General features: G+C 37.9%; 1 protein-coding gene across 2 annotated transcripts in view; it reads left to right on the top strand.

Moving 5' to 3' along the window:
- Positions 1-21,524, top strand: part of MINDY4 (MINDY lysine 48 deubiquitinase 4) — a 71,437-nt gene that overhangs the window by 13,692 nt on the left and 36,221 nt on the right. For both annotated transcript variants that reach the window (XM_079300498.1, XM_079300497.1), the window contains exons 6-13: positions 6,575-6,633; positions 6,969-7,078; positions 8,135-8,251; positions 11,895-11,983; positions 15,549-15,650; positions 16,588-16,651; positions 17,595-17,660; positions 17,961-18,028. In XM_079300498.1, coding sequence (XP_079156624.1) covers positions 6,575-6,633; positions 6,969-7,078; positions 8,135-8,251; positions 11,895-11,983; positions 15,549-15,650; positions 16,588-16,651; positions 17,595-17,660; positions 17,961-18,028 — 675 coding nt within the window. The remainder of the gene's footprint in view (positions 1-6,574; positions 6,634-6,968; positions 7,079-8,134; positions 8,252-11,894; positions 11,984-15,548; positions 15,651-16,587; positions 16,652-17,594; positions 17,661-17,960; positions 18,029-21,524) is intronic.

The raw sequence follows: 21,524 nt of genomic DNA, 5'->3' as shown, positions 1-21,524 counted from the left end.
CTGGTTTGTTTTATGTTTTCTCCATGTGTTCATGGATGTCTCTAATACTGTGACTCTCAGATAACAGACCTGGTCCTCAGCATTATAAAATCACAGTACAGGTGAACCCATTGTCTTAGTGAAAAATTCTGCTTTTTCTCTTTCATATGCTCAAAAAAAATCTTATTTATAGAAATAAGAAATCCCTAGAGGAAAAAAATACAGATTGTTGAAGAAATCCCTTGAATCCTTTAAAAATATATTCAGGGTTGTTTAGTTGTTTTGGTTTTTTATTCTTTTAGATATCTGACACTTTCAAAATATTATTGTATGAATATTATAAGGACCATAACTCTATCAAAATATTATTTTGAAAGTGTTATGTCCTTAAAGGATTGATATTCATTCTCTGTGTTATTAACAGGAATTTAAAAAAGCTTATTTTCCATGTGAGGACTGAGCTAACACCTGACAATTTTAGATGGTTGAGGGTCTAAAACTGTAAAGATCCTCTCCTGTCTTTTTATCCTGCATCATCCCCAGCCACAATCTGGGCTGATCTGTGTTAGGAGATTGGTAGAAAACTTTGGTCTGAGTTTCTGAGCAGGATTTGGTGTTCCTTCAGTCAGTGTAAGCAACAAAGCAGAGCACAAGCAGCCCAGGAGGTTTCTGGACTGCCCTGATAATTGATTCCTGTTGAAGGTTAATATATGAATGTCTCATTTCATAAGGAATATTAATGAATGTTCCAGTTTAATGCTGTTTTTTTAAAAAATAAAATCAAATTTCCAGCTGAAAAGAAAAAAACAGTTGCAGCAAAGTTATGTCATGTACATTATTTACCCAGCATTTTTCTTGGCTTTCTTACTTTCTTGTCTTTCCTACTGTGCATTTTGGTGCAAAAATAGGAATTTTTCTAGGAATTCTGAGACTTCTAGTGTTCTAGGAATATTCTGTATTTACCTGGTGAGCTGCAATATTTCAGTGTTATACACAAAATCAGTGTGTGGGATGGGCTGGCTCTATCTAAAATAATACTTGGCAATTCAGTGAATAGTAAAGTTTTGATCCTGGGAGGTGTTGAGCCAGTTCTGTGGAATGAGAAGTGACCAGATCATTTTGGAGCTGATCCTGTTTCCAACCAGCCAGAAAGCCTGGAAATATATATATATCATACTATTAATATTATAATTATTATAAATATTTTAATAGTTATATATAATATATTTAGCTCTCTTATATATTTTAAGACTTCTGTCTATGCAATTACACATTTTTTGATTGTTGTTTTTATGCTGTTCACACTCCATGTATGAACCTTTCAGGTACAATGATTGGTGGCTGTTTAGAACTTTACTGCCTACTTTTATTTTGGGTCTTTTAATCTCAGTATTCTGTTTTTCAGCTCCCTCTCTCCTGATTAGCACAATTTATGTTTCAGTGGCCTTGAAGGGTCTCAACAAGTTGCAGAAAAACACATAAAAATGGCTCATTTTGTGCACTTGTTAAAAATATTGGTCTAAACTAAAAAACATACAGAAAAACAGCCAAGTATGTAAAGAAACAGCAAAATACACAGAAAAAACAACTAGACATTAAAATATGGAGAAAACCAGCTAAATATAGATTTTTATAAATAAGTGTTTTTCCACAACTTGTTAAGACCCTTCAAAGCCACTGAAACTTAAATTGTACTAAATCAGGAAAGAAAGAGCTAAAAACTAAAATACCAAAATTAAAAAACCCAAGATAAAAGTAAGCAGTAAAGTTCCAGACAACCACCAATCATCATACCTAAAAAGCTAAAAACACATAGACAACATAAAGGCACCAATCAATAAATGCATAGAATGTATAATTAAAATTAAAAAGTAAACAATAAATTAGCTTCTACATAATAATATTGATTTGCTGTCCAGAAGTTCTGTTTCTCCTGCAATCTCCAGCACTTTGGAGTGGTTTGGGGGCAGGAAACATGATGAGAACAGAGCTGGAGCAGCCCTGGAATAAATGATGTTGGCACATTTCCTTCTGCCTTGTCCTTCTGTCACATTCTGCATCATCTCCAGCTTCCCCCAGACTCTGGGGTGGTTTTAGGGGCAGGAAACAAGGGGAGAACACAGCAGCCACACCTTCTGGAGAGAGGATCCAATCCCTGCTGGTTCCTCCTGTGCTCCCTTACTCCAGGGAGTAAATCTGGGTTTGACTCACCCAGCTGGCAGCACAGGAATGTCTGTCCAACAAATCCAGCTCACCCTGGGGAATATGGACCTGACTCTCCCATGGATGAAAAGAGAGGCTGTGGCTGCCAGATCAGGAGTGAAAACCTCCAAGTGCCTGGAGTTGCATAACACCTTTGACAACAGAATGCTTGGAGCGGAAAAAAGGGCCCAAAATAAAAGTTATAAACTATTGTGACTTTCTTGTGGTGCCAATGGATTTATGGCAGCAGAGCCCGTGGTGTAACATCTGTGGGGCTGCCATTTGCCCTTTTAGTATTTTTCCAGCACTCCATAGGAAGAGGCACTTTGCAATTACTGGAAGTGACAAATGGCTGCTGCATGATTTCTTTATTTTTGGAAAGGAGGTAAATCTGGAGAGGTCCAGCCTGTTGCCTGAAGTGCAGTCAGTCAGTTGAGAATTTCCATTAGAGGATCATTGAGGTGTTTTCCAACTCCAGCTGTTCCATGACTCTGTGGAATTACTTGCTCCTTAAAAAAAAAAAAAAATCAGTTTTATGCAGGTAGCACAAGGAATTTCTTTTACCCCTATTTACCCCTAGGATTACTTTACCAGGAGGTTGAATCTCTGTGGGCTCAGCAGTAACCTGTTTTTTGAGTTCACCTTCTTTTACAATAAGAGAATACCCCATCCTCAGTGTAAGCTTTTGTCTCCCAATTTACCAGTTGATATTGGTTTTCAGGAAGATAATTTGTATTTCTGATACCTGTCAGGTTACAGTGATTTGGTTAAAAGTCTGAGGTTTCTGACCTCAGGAAATAGAAGACAACAAATATCCTTAAAAATTAAATTATCTAAGAATTGAAGGCCCAAACCAGACAGAGTGGGTACAGAGTGGATGGTAAACAAAGCAGAGGGTTGGATTTATCTCCACTGGTATGAATTAATTGACTGCCAAGATCTAGGAACCCTTTTCTGTGCTTTATGTAGTGTCTTATGGGTGCTGAACATTTTTATTATAGGAAATTTTATCTCCTTAAAAAAAAAAAGTCTGATCTTGTTTATTTTGCTGGCAGCAGTTTAGAGCTGCTGAACTTAATGGTGAGTTCACACAAGTGGTTCTGAGCTCCTTGGAAATTCCAGTTGGGAGGATGTCACACTCCAAAATCTGGTGGAGAACAGTAGGAACAAAGAAGTTCCATTTTTATTATAATTGTGATTTTGTAGCTGGAGATAAATATTCATTCACAGCCTGTGGATGAGCTTTGTGTTTAGGTGAGCCCAACTTATCAGGCACTTCAAACCATCTTGTAGCTCAACCTGTGATTATAGTAATTCTTGTTTTGTATAAAAACCTTCTCAACAAAGATTTCACCTTGTAAAATTCAGTTAAATTAGTAAAATTCAGTTAAATTAGTAAAATTTGGCAGGAGAAATGCAGAGTCATGTGTGAGGAAATCTATTTCTGTCAGAAGTGACCACTTCTATTAGAAATGACCATTTCGGTGCCAAGTTTCTCATCTACCTGTTTTAGATCTGTCAGTGTTCACAAATCTGTCAACTGTTCACCAGATAATTTTTCATATTGCAGATGTTCAAATCAAATCAGATGCAGGTCCTCACTAAAAAGGAAATTTGGGGAGATTAAGTGTATGAGCCTCTGTTACCTCTGTCAACCAGACTTGCCAACAGGATAGAATTTATATTAAATCCTCATGACAAGACTTTTTTTTTCCCACAGAAAAATATTGCCTAGTATTGATTGTGATCATGTCCTTTGCATCTTTACAATTGCTTTTAAAAATTCTGGTTTTCTAATTGTGCCCCAAAGCAGTGACAAGCTGCACTACATAGAATGGCCTTTTTAACCCTTTTTCAAACAGCAATAAAGGTTATTTTTAAATTATTTACTCTGCAGATTTTACTCACTATTCCCAGAATATTAGGTATGTCTGCCTATTCTACATCCAGTAGAAAAGCTGTTGCAATCTGGCAGTGAAAATGGGTTTTACCACCACAGTCACCTTAAAGCCACTGATGTTTAATTTTTAAGCCCCTTTGCTTATTTAACCTCTTGTGAGTGTTGGTGTAAATAGGAAATGGTGGAATGCACATCCATTATTGTACCAAGAAGCTCCCTGCTCTTCTCTGTAAATCCATTTTCCTACAGTGCTTGGAGGCCAGAGAGGAATGTTCAAATATTTAGAGAAAGTACTGTATAGTATGTTTAGAATGAAATGTATTTTCTTCCTGTCCCATTTTCCTGCTGTGATGGATGATTTCCCCCTTCCCTAAGTGTTCCAACCCAATGGTTTTACACCTACAATAAATTTTCCTGGAACAGCAGCCCTCTTCTGAAATGGAAATTGCAATAAATGTCCTGGCTGTTTTGAGAAACACAAGTTCCCCTCAAGGAGGGGAACCTCCACCTGCAAAAATCCCCCACTTAAGCAGAAAACACCCAACATTAATCTTGGGTGTCAGTGCTTTCCTCAGCTTGATGGGAATTCTCAGCACTGAGAATTCAGAGCACATTGCATCCCAGGTTTGGTTCTTCCTGGAATGGATGTAGAACCAACATCTTTTAAGCTTTCCAGAGAGAATTAAAACTACAAAATCTGCTGCCAGATGAGCTATATGTGAATTGTACCATGAGTGGCTGGATTTTCATTTATAAATGGAAACTGCTGCTTTGTGTCAGAGTCAGAGAATCACAGAATCACAGAATCACAATCACAGAATTACACACAGAATCACAAAATGGTTTTGTTGGAAAGGCCCTTAAAAACCATCCTGCCATGGTCAGGGACACCTCCCACTAGACCAGCTTGCTCCAAGCCTGGCCTTGGAAGGTGTTAATTATTGAAGAAACACAAGAAAAGAAGAGAGAACACTAGAAAAGAAGAGTGTGCCCTCTCAGACAAAACAGAAATGTGGCTTTTGGTGATGCCTGAGTGACATGACTTGGCTGAAAATTGTTTTATTGGTGAATTTATTAAGACCCTTTCCTTGACCAGGAGAGAGGAATGTAGTAGCTGCTTTCTACTAAGGGAATCTCAGCTGGAATTCATGTTAGGAAACATCAAGGGGAGATCTGACTGTATTGTAAAATATACCACAACCAACTCTATTAAATTCTGTATCACATAAAAATACAATAATAACCAGCTCAGTGCTGCTTATGCCACTACACACATTTGCTCTCAGTACTCTTATTTTTATTGACCTGCTGGGCCTCCCATTTATTTTTACCTGGAGTTCCTAGAATGTGGGTGATTCATTTCCATTCTGTCTGGCCTGAATTGGGGCCACCCACATGTCATTGCCTCCATCCTTTCCTTTATTTATAGCTGAAAAGTGAAATATTTCTGTTCTTACAGTACCAAATAATATCTGTGAGAAAGCTGCCAAAAAGCCTTTAAACTGGGCAAATCCTGAGTGTGATATGTCTGTGTTCTGGGGTTATTATTTCATATTCTGAAAAGGAAATTAAACTCATGGAAAGTATGAGACATGACAGCATTTGTTGCTGTAATGCCATTATTACACACAAAGAATGTTGCTGAGGAAACTATTCCATACTATTTTTGAAAGGATTGTCAGTGCAATACCTTTTTGCCAAAGCAAAAGCCAGTGATACAGTATTGCTTCTTTTTGGGGGGAAAAAAGAAAAAAAAAAAAAAAAAAGAAAGTCCATTTTTAGTGTTTTTAGAAATATTTACTCAAAACTTTTCCTTATTTCTGAATTCGTGCTGGTGTGATTTCAACAGGAAGAATAAAACACATCTAGTTGCCAAAAATCTATAAAAATTTTATTTCAGCTCTGTCTTCAGAGCCAAATTTAAATGCTTATTCCTTTCAGCAGTTATTCATATGAATTCTAACCTTTTAATTGTGTAATGCACAATTAAATCACAAGAGGAGTTGAACAGTTGATCCCTCTTAATGGATTAAAATAACACCCTGGTAAAGGGACCAGTCTAAGACCTATTCCCATTTTAATGATTTGGATATTTCAAGCAGTTTAATGATTAATTTGAATCTTACCCTGACCCCTGTCAGGGATTTAAATTTTATTTTATGATCTGATCTGTCATATCACACAAATGAAATGAGTTTGATGCTGGAACAGGACTGAAATCCCAAATCAAACAGAGTATTGCTCTGTGCTGGCTGCTTTTCCTGATGAACTTCTGAAATGCAGCTTTCTTCCACTGGAAAAGGCTTTTCTCTAAAGCCATTTATTTCTTAGACCATATATATATATTTTATATATACATATGTTTATACACTTACACACATGTAAAAGTTACATCCTTGTGTAGGAATGCTCCCTATTTCTTCCCATTTATTCAAGCACTTCTCATTTAAAATGAACATTTTGTCTTTCATTTCTTGGTTCATTTTCATGTAGGAAGTCTCCAACATCCATTGGCTATAAAGAAGACCAGATGAAAGAAGTCCTAGAATTGGGTAAGTCATGTCAAGTTTCACTTTGGCTTTGCCATTTTTTGTATTGTTCAGAGCAGCTGTGGCCAAATAAATAAGTGGGAGTGGCTTCTTTTGTGACTTGTAGTTGATTTAGAGCAATTGCATTTGCTATAAACTTTTAGGTAAGACAGGTCATTAGGAAATAATCAAACAAAATCTGGCTGATGTATTTTTATCTGCCCTTTCTGGCTAAAACTCTATTTTCCTTTTTATAAAGACAATAAATGTTAATTTTCATGTTGATGAACCCCTAGCACTGAGTGTGCTGGGGAAAACAATTCTTTCCAACCAACACTTGATTTTTTTTTTTCTTTCAGTTGATGTTGAGGATGAAGAGACAACTGGAGAAGTCAATAAGACTCCAGATCTTTCAACACTCTATATGCTTCAAATAGTATCAAAGGCAATTGATATTTCTCTTGCAAAAGTAAGATAAATGATGGTAAATATAAATAGATTTATGAGGTTGTTATTTGAGTTTCCTTTGCTGGAGCTGCAGTGGGTTGCTCTGTGCTTATTTTTGAACATGTGCTCTATTCCTGAGTATAGTCCTTGTCCAGGTGACAAAATAATTTAGGGATGTCTGAGTTCAGAAAAATACCCTCATGTATCAGCCCACTTGAAGCACAGATAAAAAAATTAATTAATTAATTTGTATTATTTCCTTAATGCCTCTAGTCAGTTGTTCATGTGCTTATTCTGCAGTCCTTTCTACTGACAGTGGTTTCTTATTCCCCTGTCACTGTTTCTGCCTTGCTTATTTCCCTTATTTTGACCAGAGATTAAATTACCTTTAATTATTTTAATTATTTTATTATTTATTTAAATTTTTCTTAAATCAATGCAATTGTTTAAATTATTTAAAGTTTAATGATTAACTTTTCCTTCCCATTTTGACAGAAGAGAAAAAAACCCAGACCAAATAACAAGGGTGTCTTCCAATTTAATTCCTAGATCAAAGAGCTTGGAGTAACTCTACCAGCCCTGAGTAATCTTTTTTTATTTCCTGAATTTAGCATTAATACAATGTATTCAGTGTGGCTATTGCTGGATGGTCATGTTGTACAGTTGTTCAGGGGCAAAGTCTGGATTTGTTCCACCTGAAATACAGAAATCAAACATTTAATTAACATACAAGGTCCTTTTCTCCCTCCTGTCACCACTGGTTGCTCTTCCAGCTGTTAAATTTCAGGCAATGTTCTGGGATGCTTGCATGGGAAACTGTGCCCCAGACATGAGACATAAATATTTTCCAGTGCTGAGCTGCTCCCAGCATTATGAGTGGAAGGAATATGGCAGGAAAAGGAAAATATTGCTCCTTTTCATTGGGGTGTTGCTATTTACAGTATGGATAAAACAGAAGAGGGTGGTTTACAGAGTTAGTCATTGCCCTTCCACACTCCTTTTTTCTTGTCCACAAATTACTGTGTTTTTGATTTGTTTTCTAAAATGAGATTTTTTTTTTTTTTGCTTTCTTTTATAGGAATTAAAAAATCTTCTGTTTGGCTCTAGTCTTTGTTGCTTCAGTGAAGAATGGAAAATCCAGAGTTTTACATTTAACAATATCCCACAGCTGAAATACGGCATTGTGCAGAAAAAGGTACTGTAAATTCCTTCCTAACAGTGATCTTTGCTTTTTACACTGTCTTTACAAAGGCTGTGTGTTTCAGCAGTGAAAAAAATTCAGTTTTCTAAGGACTTTTTCTTCAAACTCTGGTTACTAGTGGATGTTGTCACCTTGTCAAGTTGTGATGGGAGATTTGAGATGGATGGAGGAAAAAGTGAAGGAGCTGCAGAAAGTGTGCAAATGTGTGTGTGATGGGAAATTATTCACAGGGAGGAAGAGGAGCCACTGCAGCTGACAGCTAGTGGTGGTAACAGAATAAAAGAGCATAAATCAGGGGTGGAGTTTAAGAAAAAAATATGTGGGGAAAACAAATTTAAGATGCAGCTTGATCTGACTCAAAATGAGATGTAGCAAGAGTTGCCTGGAAAATCACATGGAGATTTTTGCTTCCTGGAGATATTTGGGTCAGGTGATGAGGTTCATTCCTAAAATAAAAGGAATAAACACCTTGCAGGGTCCCTGGGACACTGGCACTGCTGGTGGGCTCACCTCTCCTGCAGCCACAGGATCCCAGCTCCTCCCTACAATGAGGTGTTTATCAATTCCCTGGCAACATCTGGAGAGTGGCCACAGCTGGAATGTGACCACTGTGCCATGATTTGGGCCAGCACCTGCCCAGTCCAGAGAGGATTTTGGTGCTCTCTGACCCAGGGCATTCAGGGACTTCTCTGAGCTCTCCCTTTCAGCCCTGCCTGAGCACCTGGCTCACAGCCAGTGCTTCACCTGGTGCCTCAACTTCTTCTGTTCTGCTTGGGTGTGCAGCTTTTAGTTTATATTAAGGGTTACTAGGATCTTTTCACAGGGTGCTGGTCACAAAACAGTCCTATTCCAGCTGGGGGCTCAAGGACAACCTCTTCAAACTTCAGGCCCTAAGAATGAACAATGTGAAAAGAGGGTGGGGCCAGCAAGGAGGATGAAACTTCATGGTTTGAAGCAATTAATTGGACAGTTGACTTCTGCATGCAAATGGACTAAAACCTATAAAAATGTGAGATGTCGTGACCAAGCTCTCTCTCTCTTTTTTTTTTTTTCTTTTTGCTTTTGGGTTGTGGTTTTTATTTTTTTGGGGGGGGGTTTTTTTGGGGTTTTTTTTTTTTTGGTTTTTTTTTTTGTTTTGTTTTGTTTTGTTTTGTTTTTTTTGTTTTTTTTTTGTTTTCCCATTTTGGAGCTATTCAGGCACTGGCACTGTCAGAGTGTGGCCTTTGAAAGCCCCTCAGTAAATATTATATAGAAATGAGGGGAAGAGAGGCTTGAGGCAAGGAAAATGGCTAATAAATACGTCATTAAGCTGTTTAATCAACTTGCCTCATCTAGTTAAATATTTTATTAGGCTGGTGATCTCAGAAGAAAGCTGCTTATCTTACAAAGCCTGGTGGAAAAAGAAGATATTAAATCTTAATTTAAACTCCAAAAGGAACTGTGGCAGTGCTGGTCACTGGCCCACAGTAAATGTTATTTTGGTGTTTCCAGCCTGGAAAAAGGATATCTCATCACTTCCAGCCATTCACTGGCCATTACAATCCCCACCATGAATTCCAGTGCAGAAATGGTGTTTTGCTGAGATTGTGCCTATTTCAGATCATTTCTATATTTCCTCCTCACTTCCAAAATTCAATGCAGCTGAACAACTGCTTCTTTCTTATGTTAAGTTTTTGTGGTGCTATAAGAAGATATTTAGAACAAATCCTGTAATTTATTTTTGACTGGGAGGCTGTCCCTAATGCACTGACACAAACCTTGCTTTTTTCCTTGATATACTTCAAATTATTCAGTCACCAGTTATTCAAATAAATCTAGAGAGGCAGAGTATATATATAATATAAAAGAGAAATGGGAAGGTGTCAATATTTAAGCTGTTTCCTAATTGCAGGAATTAGGTTACTTTCTAAGTCCTGTCCAGGTTTGAAGGACAGGTGTCTGCCAATAAAGGCAGAAGCTTCTCTTTGAAATGGAGAATGTAAACCCCCTTCCTCCAAATTATTATAATGTTGAAATTAAGGGGCTCTTAGCAAAGATATAGGAATTAGCAATAACAGTTCTTTACTAGGAAAATTAAAATAGAAATGCAGTATTACAAAGAACAATCCCAAACCCTGCCAGAGTCAGAATCCAAGCTGGCACAGTCAGTCAGTCAGGGTGGTGGCAGCAGTCCCATTCCATGGTGCTGCATCCTCCTGCAGTGGCAGATGTGGTTCAGCTGGAGCAGTGCTCCTGGAGAAGGTGCAGTTTCCTCTGAAGCTCCAGGGATGATGTGGAAAGGTCTGGCTTTCCTCTGGAATCCAGTGGAAAGAAGGTCCCTTGGTGTCCAAAATGTCAGTTTTTCTCTGGGTAGGAAAGGCTTGGCTCCTGCCCTGGCTGGAGCATCTCCCAGTGGGATGATGGAATTTTATCAGTCATGCACTGGGACTCACTGGCCATGAACAGGAGATATCTCCTGGAGGGAGGATGGGCTGTGGGAAGATAAAGATGATTGCCCAGCTGGTTTAAAGATGGCCCATTAGCAGAGAATATGTGCCAGGAGATCAGGGGCACTGCCCCACCTGTTTGCAACAGATGGGGACAGAATTCACATCTCTGGCCATATCAACCTAACAGTTCCATACTGCATTTACCTGCAGTCCCTTCCCTTGGTGCTGTACTTAGGACAATCAGAGAATTAAACTGATCCTTGAATCATATTTCTGTGAAAACAGCAATGCTGGCTGCCCTTTCCCCTCCTGTGCAGGGTTTTGAGAGGAGTTTGATGGGTGGCATTGTGGGGTCTGTGCTGCCAGCCTTGTGTTATGCATGTAGCCCAAACCAGCTCAATTTGCTTTCCATAAAATTCAAAGTTAATATGGCATTTCTTGGTATTGTTATTTTTTTTCGTCTGAGGCTGATGATTTGAAAGATCCAAATTTTCTTGGTTTTCTTTGTCTTCCCCAGAGGGAGAGAGAGGGAGGATCTGAGGTGCACAGGGCTCTACTGAAAGCTGAAATCTGTATTTAGTGATGCAGGTGGGAACTGGAGATGCTGAGAGCAAGGCTTGTTTTCAGACCTTGGGAAACACCCAGATTTGATTTCTCTCTGAAAATTAAACTGCTGCTCAGTAGAGATCAGGAGATTTTTAGTTCATATACACCAGATTTAAATAAAACCCTACATTTCTTCTGACATGATAGGTGTCTAGGTCCTTTCAGGAAAAATAGGCAGGAACCACAAAAACACTTAAAAACACTGAGTTTCAGTGGCTGCAACAAAACCCCAGAGTCACAGAGAGCTGTAAAGTCATGGCTGGGAAGAGAGGGATGAAAGGGGAGCTCACAGGAATTTTCCCCAGCGTCCATCAGATTTTTGCTCATGGAGCAAAAGAGAAATGAGGTGTGGAATCATTGGAAAAAGTATCAGGAGCTTTTTGTAAATGAAATTCAGAAAAGAATAAAAAGACAAAAAAATCAATGGATGTATGTCTTCTCTTTTCTTTATTTCTCCTTCCTTGTTCTAATGACAGGTGTTTGGAATATGAAAACTGCAGTCTCAATTTAATCACTGAATTTAAAAGTTACCTTTGGAAGTAATACTTTTAAAATATTTTTTCTGAATCCAAGTTTTCCCCCTTGTCCCCTTTTGCCCCCAGGGCGGCCCATGTGGAGTTCTGGCTGCAGTTCAAGCCTGTGTCCTGCAGCAGCTGATCTTTGCAGACAGCAACAGGAACAAAGACACCCGGTAAGGCAGTGAATTTTCAGGAATTTTACCTACAGAAATTAAAAAAATTTAAATATATATATATACCCACACATATATATATATATATTTCTCTGCTTCAGCCACCCAGGAGCCTTTTGAGTCTGAACTTACTGAACTTTTTTATTTTTTTGTTTCAGAGAGGGAAAAAGAAAGCAGTATTTGATTAACTTGTGTTTGCTTCCCATTGAACTGTAGGAATGTAGAATTTGGTGTCTTATTTGTGTAATTGCTTGTGATTAACCCCAGACCCTCTACACAAACCAAACAGCTTGAACTGAGTCCAATGAAAATTATTTAACCTCGAGGTCCTCATGGAAATTGAATTTCAAACAGAAAAATAATCAAGGTTTGAAAGACTATGAAGTTCATCTAGTGTTTGACTAAGAAATCTCAACAGGGTTGAAAAATTAACGTTAAAACTATTTTTTTTTTGTAATTATATTTGATCATTCCTATTTAAACTCCTTAATGGAATTTGAATTTATATCCTGTGTATTTTCTACTTGCTTTAAAGGAATTTTGTTAGGTGTTTCTGCTGACAAGGAAATTGCTTGGACTGCTATAATAGTAATGTACTTGTCAGGTTGCTAAAGGAACATGGGTTACTGAATTAAATTCTGGAAAGTACTGCCTCAAAAAGTACTTTATTACCAGTTTTCATCTATTTCCTTTTGTTTTTCAGTAAGACATTAAGTCCATTACAAAAGAAAAATTCCACAAGGCCTCACTGTTCCTTAAAGGAAAAGAGCATTTAATAGGGAAAATTATTTTACTGGTTTGTGCTGCCACCACCTTCTTTTATTTGTGACTTCCATTAGTCTGGCCTGGATTTAGTCTCAAGAGAAGTTTTCATGCTGAGATCCTTCTTGAATTTTATTACTTTGCAATATAAAAACGTTCTCTTGTGTTAAATTTTGGCCTTAAATTCCCATTTTCTGCTTGGAATTGTGTAGGGAAATGCTGTGGTCTCTGTTGATATTCCTTTGTGCTGTCTGGTTTACTCTTAATATAAATTCATTGTTTGGGCTGATTTTCATCAATATTGGAAAGAAACAGGTGCCTGCAGAGCATCATTATTTGTCTTCAGCATCCAGGATGGGAAGTGACAGAAATTATCCTGCAAAATTTTGGGATTCTAATTCAGATTATAGTGAGAACAGACTTTACAAGGTTCTTGTGTACATAAAAGACAAACCTCAGAAACTTTCTTGCAAGAAACTCAGTGCATACTTAGATTTTATGACCAGGAATCTCCACAGAAGAATTATTTCTGGTTGTGAAAACCAAGAATTTCTTTCAGCTTTGAGAACAGCCTTTGATCATCTACTCCTTGGTCCCTTTGTGTCTCAGGTCACCCTTAGTGAAAACAGAAATGTTAATTTCCCTCTTGCAGCATGGTTCAGAGATCATAAATGAAATAAAATTATGTGGCACCCAAATAAGTGGATGGAGGCCAGGTTATTTAAACTGTGTGTCCCAACTCGTGCCAGCTCCAACCTATCCTGTTTACTTGGCAGAATTTGCCTCTCTTGTTTTTCCCCTTTTATTATCCACGTGGTTTTAAAAGATTTTTTGTTTTTATTCATGAGATAAACATACTTTTCTTAGGCTGTGTTTGCCATGGGCAGAAACTTTCAGCAAGCTGAAGGAAAGGGAAGTCTCAGAGTTTCAAATGAGAGGATAAATATTCCTTCCTAATTCTAACCTGGATTTTCAAATTATAAACCACTTCACAGGAAGTGTTTGATTTCAGGCTTCTTCAGCATTCAAGGAATAATTATCATGTCTTCTCCTTCCTCTGCTGCCTTTCTCAAACACATAAATTACTTGTGATTACCATGAATTTCTGGGTGTCTGTGTTAGAACACAAGCAGAGATAAGAAAAAATTGTGATTATATTTCTTTTTCCACTTGAAAATGCTCACCAATTATTTTCCATATCTCACATCCTTCAGAGAGGGAAACATTCTCTAAATGAACATTATATTCAAGGCAGACATTGAAGTTGAAAGTCTGTTTAATTTTTTTGACGTTTGGTGTTTCTTGTTTAGTCTTTTGAATTATTAGATCTTTTACTCAAACAGTGGGAACAGGTTTTGTCCTCATCTCCCAAGCTGGTAACATTCTAAAACTGATAAAATCTGAATTTCAAAGACTGCCATTCTTGAAGCCACTAGAGAAAACTCCAGTTATGTTCTTCCCAGAGACATGGGATCTTTTGGCCAGTCTCATGGATATTTGGTTTATTCTCAAATCTACCAGTTTTTCACTTTGTGACCTTTGGCCTCCTGGTCCTGTAATCTTTTAGACCCTTACTGTGGGGCACACCTTATTTAAAATAAATTGCAATCAGCATTTATTGCAGATAGCACTTTGGAGAAAGTGTAGTAGTGGGTAAAAACACTATGGTGTATATCAGAACAAAATGAAGTATTAAGTAAATCATGTTTAAAACATAAAACAATCCTGTTGGAGAATATTGACAGTTTTATTACAAGTTTAAAGATGAAGTAGCTTCTCTTGTCCATTATTTGCCAATATGGTGTTATTCCCTGAAACATTTACTACTTTCTTGTCCAAGCAATTAAAAAATATATTCTGTGGGAGAGGAATTCTCTCTTTTAGAAGATCAGGGTGTGATGACAGATGTTTGCTTAACCAGATCCTGTTGTTGATCATATCTTACTTACTCTTCTCTTGATTTGCATCCATTGCTTTTAATGATAAAACCAGTGTTATTTTAATCATTCCTTATAAATCAGACACCAGCTTAAGTAATGGTCTGCTAGAAGTAAAGACTGAATTGCATCACTTAAATTCACCTGTATGACTGGAGCAGTGGCACAGAACACAGGGACAGAGCAAGTTTGCAATTATTTATAACCATCATTAGGAACAACAGAAACTCATAGAGATCCCCCAGAAAGCAGCAAAGAGCTGTTAACACTTGAATTTGATGAATTAATGTCCTTGCAATGCCTGTTTTCCCTCTGACCCACCCAGTGTGCCCACTTTGTTCTGAAGCAATCCAAAGAGAGAGTTTTTCTCCCTACACCTCCCATCACTGGGTCTGATAATCTTCAGGTCCCAAGGTACCAGAAATACCTAAAAGGAGGTTTCTCCTCAGGGAATGGTTCCAAAGAGCCCAGTGGTGCCATCAGCTGCATGTCCCTCTCACCTCTGGGGCTGCTGAGAAGTCTCAGTGCAGTGAGTTCTCCCCCCATGCTGCTGCCTGGCTCCCAGGGAATTCCCAGGGAATTCCCAGAGAAAGGTGGGCTTCACCTGCACCTTTACACCTGGGATGTCTCCCCAAGCCTGCTGCCTCTTCAGCTCACAGATTGGCCAGCCTGGTTGTCTCTTTCTCAGCTGTAGAGCTGAGATACCTTAACAATGATTTTCTGACACAGCCCACCGGAGCCTTGTTACTAATCATTACAAAACTCTCTTTAAAAATGATTTTATTCCTTTAGGGACAAACCTGCCTTGAATCTGCTTTCCCTCACATTTTGGTGCTTGTCTCTCTGCTTTATTCCCTGGACTGCAGTTGTCTGCAGCCCTCAGAGGCTCACAGGACCAAGTGCCTGTCCCTGGCTCTGGCTGACATTCTGTGGCGTGCAGGGGGCCAGGAGAAAGCCCTGGTGGCACTGTGAGTAGGAGAAACACTTCCAGACACTCTGCCCTGCCCTAGCACCCCTGTCTGTCCCAAACCTACATCAGTCACAACAGAAATGCTTTGTAAGCTGCTTTTGTGCCACCTAGGACAGCCTGAGGAGCAATGTAAAATGTAATTTCTGCTGCCCCAGTAGCTGGGACAGAGCAGACAAAACACTTTGAGGTTGCTGTGAGAGGTCCTGTGGATTTAGTTGATTGTATCCTCCAAAAAGTTATTTTTCCAGATGCAGTATTCTGCTCCTGCACTGCAGGATATTCCATTATGGCTGGAATTAAGCTCCTTTGGCTGTATTTGCCTGCAATGCAGTCAGGCTGCTTGTACACAAAATATCCAACTAATAGATCCCTAACTTTGGCTGCACTGGAACCTAAAGGACATTTTAAAGTGAGTCAAGTCTTGTGGCCATAATTAATTTCCATTACTAGATCAACTAAGATAGCTGCAAAATAACAGAGAGGCTTTGGGACACAGAAATCCTTCTTGAACCTCAAATAGAAGCAGCAAATTCAAAGACATTTCAAATGATATTTCACATATTTTACATCTCAAACCTGCTTCCTTTCTGATATTTTACATATGCTCTGCTTGTTTGAATGTCATTGCTCTAAAAATATTTTTCAATACAAACAGTCCTTAACATCTTAGACTTATATTTATCCTCCTTCTGTATGGAGAAGATTGTAATTCATGTTAGACTAAGGGAGCACAGCACAGATAAAGTGTTTGTTTCACTGACAGAAGTTTGATTTGCAATATAAGATTACTTACAATAAATATTCTTTTTAAAAGTAATTAAGAATAATAATAATGCAAATCTCTGGCACATCATTCAGCTCATAGAACATGTTGATTTCTCTTTAATGCCATTTTCTTTATTTTAACATGAATTATGTCTGAATATTCCCTTCAGGCCATCAGGAAGGCAGCAGTTCACTCCCACAGGGAAATACAAGGCAGATGGAATCCTAGAAACTGTAAGGCTCTGTGTGACTCCCATTCTCCAGACCCTCTTTCTTGTTCTCCCCATTTCAGTTCAATGAATCTGATTTCTGTTGCTCTCCTAATGCTTTAAAATCAAGTTAGTTTGATCCAGAACCCAATAGGAAATAAAATCCCATAGCCTGCCTGGCTCTGAGTTGTCCCAGTGGCTGTGGACAGTTGGGCTCTCTGAAATATTTTTTTTTTCCCATTTACCTTCCAAACTTAAAAACTCTGCCTGCTTTTAATGGCACAGTAAAAATGAATGTGGGCTCTTCCAATTGACCATGAGCATGAAAAGACATTATTTTCTTCTTGCCTTACACAGAATTCTTTGCCTTTTTTCCCCCTCCAGAAGCTCCAAATGGCAGAACACTTACCAGTTATTCCTTGTTTCCAGCTGAGGCTCAGATGGCTTTGCAGGCAGTGCTGCCTTCAGCCAGCCTTAAGTGGTTGCAGGAAATGTTCTTGGCCTCCTAAAAATGGAATGGATGTCTCAAAAAATCTGAAGATGGAAAAACAGGCAAAGAATATGGAAGTGAGGGCCTGAATCTGTGAGCTCTCCTGGATTTCATGTGAAATAGGAATATTCATAGTCTCACCTGAGCTTCTTGCCCATCCTGGGTCTTCTAAAGCCTCAATATCCCTCTGTTCTAGGAATTGTTTTTGATTGCATAGACAATGCTTAAATTGAATCCAAGAAAGTTAAAAATAATCAAAAAGCAGCATTGAAAAAATTCAGAATATATGATGTGCAGAGATACAATTCTATGCCAAATGACAACAATAAGAGATAAGATTTCATTAGATCTTTATTTTGTTAGTTCAGATCTTTCCAGGCAGTTTTAAAGTTTTGGCTATTTCATATCAGCTTTCAGGTCATAAAAATGAGTTGCTGTTTTTTGATTCACCTTTTTCCCTTATTGCATTTCTTCCCAGCTAATCCTTCACAGTGCCACGAGATATGAGGATCTGGTTGTATTTTTGCAGCAGAATATTCACCAGGTACTGTGTTTAATTATATATTAATTAAATGGTGGTTCAGCTGGCAGCCTTTGTGTCTGTTAGTCTCACACAGTGTGTTCTGAGCAATGTTTCTAACACTTTGTGGACATTTCTTGCATTGTAACAAGCACAGCAACAAATTCAGCTTTAGCATCAATCACAGCAGTTCCTTCTGCCTTCAGTTCCATTTGCATTTCTGGAGGATTGGGCAAAAAAATTATACACAAAAACCAAAACACCAAAATCCTAGACAAAGAAACAAACAAAATGACACTAAAATAACACCTTTTCTTTTTTCAGTTTGAAATTGGTCCTTATGGGTGCATCCTCCTGACTGTGTCTGTCATCTTATCCAGATCCATCAACCTGTGAGTGCCTCTCTAGCCTTGTTTCATCACAGCAAAGTGAGCTGAGGAAAAGTGGGAAAATCAATACTGTGCTCAAATCTCTGGCTTTTAAAATCTGTTGTGGTGGTTGATGAATATGGGGGAGTTGTGCATTTACTCAATCTTGGCTTTTCTTGTTGTATACACACATTTATATGTGTATAACTATATATATCTATATATATTTATTGTAGTGATCAGCCCACCACATCTGATGTCAAATATCCATCTAAACATCAGGTATCATGTCTGAGGTGGTTTTCTGTTCTCCCTACCTCAACAGCTTTAGCAAGATTGGTTTAAAGGGTTATTTATTTCTTAGGCAGAGGGGAATAACCTCACTGTGATGACTTCCCCAGTCTCTCTGTCTGTGATAATAAGGAAAAGCTGGAATTAAGTGGATGAGGCAGCTCATTTTTGGGTAGTTGTAGGTAATGTATGACAAATCTGGTCTCATTTTATTGCTGTAATGAATATCCTAAGCTCTAACTTATGGAAAATCATCATAATCTCTTTAAAAACTCACTGAGACCTGCCCAGCACAGTGGCATTTAATTGAGATTTTCTACAGACTGAAGGTGTTTCTGTGGTGTGTGAGTGTCAGTGGAGCAGAAAATAAAGATTTCCTTGGTTCAGGCAAATTTTCCCTTCAGTGAAAATCCCCAGGAGCAGGGGGAAGCTGCTGCTGCCAGTTTGCAATAAGTGACACAGAGAGAGCAGCATGAATCTGATTTATGGGAGCTTTTATTTCTTACAGTTCTGCATTGTCTTGACAAGAAGCAGAACTCAGTCCAAATTTGAGATCCACAGTCAGTTGCTCACCTGCTGATATCCCAGCAAGTGTTTGCAGATTGAATTTTTTTGGTTTTATTGTAATTTCTTCCTTTTTTTTTTTTGCCTATAGTAACACTACAGCCCTTGGCTTGATTCCACTTTTGTGCTCTAACACAAATGATGGGATAATTTCAGGGCATTTGCCATTTATTCTCATTTTTCTGAGCTGGTTACAACAGAAAGGTTCAGATTATTAGTTACTTTACAAGTAATGATCTGTAGGTTCATAATTGCTGTTGTCTGCACTGCTTTGCTTGCTATAAAATGATAAATATTCTTTAATAATTTAAGCAAGGATATATTCTCCCTCATCATTCCCAGTTTTACCAGATGGATTATGACAAGGCAAATCAATCATCTGTGTTTTGATTTGGGGGAGCTGGGTCTGAAGTGAACATGACAATTCCTTATGGTGCCTGTTTGCATTTTAAACTATCTAAATATTTTTACAGATCTGATCCAGAATGTCAGAACAGTTTATAAAGTGCAGTTCCATTTTGAGGAATTGTCATAATTTTCTCACAGAACTTAATTTTAAAGTACTGTTTCTCCTCTATTTTGTACTGTGTAAGACAATGCATTGGTACCTATCTTTTGTTTCCAAGAAACGGGAATTTTTTTGGTTTTAAACACAATGGGAAGTGTTTTTAGACCTTTGCACAATTTTTTTATTTTAAAAGTGCAAAGTGGATTTTGGTTATGTAATCTTCAGCAATTGATTTAGCTGCTTATGTCACCATGCTTCTCTCAGGATATTAAAAATATCCAAACAAATAATTCTCTGCTGATATCCTCAAGAAATTTGTGCCATTCAGAGAGTGTTACCAGCAATTATTTACATAACTGGCATAGTTGTGGATGAACAGCTGATGACAAATAAGAGTTGGTTTAGATAATGGAATTTTCAGCCAGTAATAGATCTCCCTGGGATTGGTCTGTCCCAGTTTTTGGATTTTTTTTTAAACAGAAAAATCAGCAGGTTTTTACAACAACAAACTCCATGGAAGTTTCAGTTGCCTGGATTTTTGTGTGCATATTGCACTGAAAAAAAAAAAAAAAAGATGATTTAATTTTAGTTGAGGAGTTGACAGCACTTAGATTTTTTCTATTTTCAGTATAATTATCTATCTTAATTATATTTATTTCCCAGAGTGGTTGTGGAGTCCCCTGGATCCCTGGAAGTGTCCAAGGCCAGGCTGGATGGGACTTGGGGTACCCTGGGGTAGTGGGGGTGAAATTGGATGGACTTTAAGGTCCCTCCCAGCCCAAACCATTCCAGGATTCTATGATTTATTTACTTTCTATGTAAATATTTGCATTTAGGCCTTTAAACTCAAGAAAAGAGAAAAAACAATCATTAATAATTTGACTTATTTAGAATGACATAAATCATCTCCTGAAAAGCTTGATTATCTCTCCTATAAAGTGAGAAAATCTAAATCACCTACTCAGAAATAAATTTTACACTGTAAATATGAAGTTGTGAAATGAAACCTGTTTTTCAGTCTCCACTGTCCTCACTTAGTGATGGGCTTTAAATGGGCTGTTAGAAAAAAAAGGAGAGAGAAATTCTGTCACTATCACTAGAAATTTAATTATCTCAACACATAAATTCAGTTTTCTGAGATAGACAAGAGATAAATCATGTATTGAGATTTGAGAAGAGAATAAAAACACATTAATGGCTTCATATAAATATATGATTTTCCATATTTTATCTTGCATGCAGTCCTGTCTCCCCAGGCCAGTAAAGTCACATTAGTGCTGGAACAGAGTGGAAGATGAAAACAAAGTTTCCCTTTAATTTGCACAGATAAAAAAAAAAAAAATCTTTTTTCTTCAACAATAAAGAAGAATTACTTGGAAATAATAAAAATTCAAGCAGCCATGACAGGTTTGAATCCATTGATTCCTCAGAATCCAAAAACTTGGATGCTCTTAGGGAAGCACTCAGGCTTTGATGATAAAACAAGCACAATTCAAATTTTTTCCACAGCATAAATAACTTTAAGTACTGAGAGATGAGGAGGCCAAAAGTATCAAGAAGTTCAAATAAATTTAGAGCAACTAATGGAAGGTGCAAGCTCCAGCACCCCTAAACCCCCTGGCCTTGATGTTATCTCCATGTCCCCCATTTTTCTGCTCTGCCTTGATGTTTGCTGCTGCTTTTGCTGCTTTTTTGGTCCACCTCCATAATTCCTGCATTGTTACAGATTTTCCCTTGCAAATGGAAATTCCAGCTTTCAGCCAGCTCTGCTGGGCAGTTGTTCTACAATCACTGGCAATATGAAGTATTTTTATTTCAGGGGGACACATGCCAGGAAATGCAGGAGTTTGCAGTGCTTTGTAGATTTGGGGTAATGAGTTTTTCATGCCCTGAGCACTGATGATCATCACTGCCTGAGCTGATAACAAATGGCCAGAGAGGAGTGAGAATTCCTGAGGAAGTTGCTGAGAACTCGTTGTTGCTTCTGGTACAGGAAGGAATGCTGGTTCCTAACAATTGTAACTTTTTTTTTTGTTTTTTTAAACTTTTTTTTTTGTTTAACAACCAGCAAAAAAAAAATTATATTATAGCAGCTCAGGGGACTAATCTTTCTGAGTGTGCAAGGTGTGTGCTGGGATCTTCACACTGATGAGAGCT

Source organism: Erithacus rubecula (assembly GCF_903797595.1).
Source record: "Erithacus rubecula genome assembly, chromosome: 3".
Classification (NCBI taxonomy): domain Eukaryota; kingdom Metazoa; phylum Chordata; class Aves; order Passeriformes; family Muscicapidae; genus Erithacus; species Erithacus rubecula.
The sequence above is the reverse complement of the archived record's forward strand: the minus strand, read 5'-3'. Positions and strand labels throughout refer to the sequence as shown.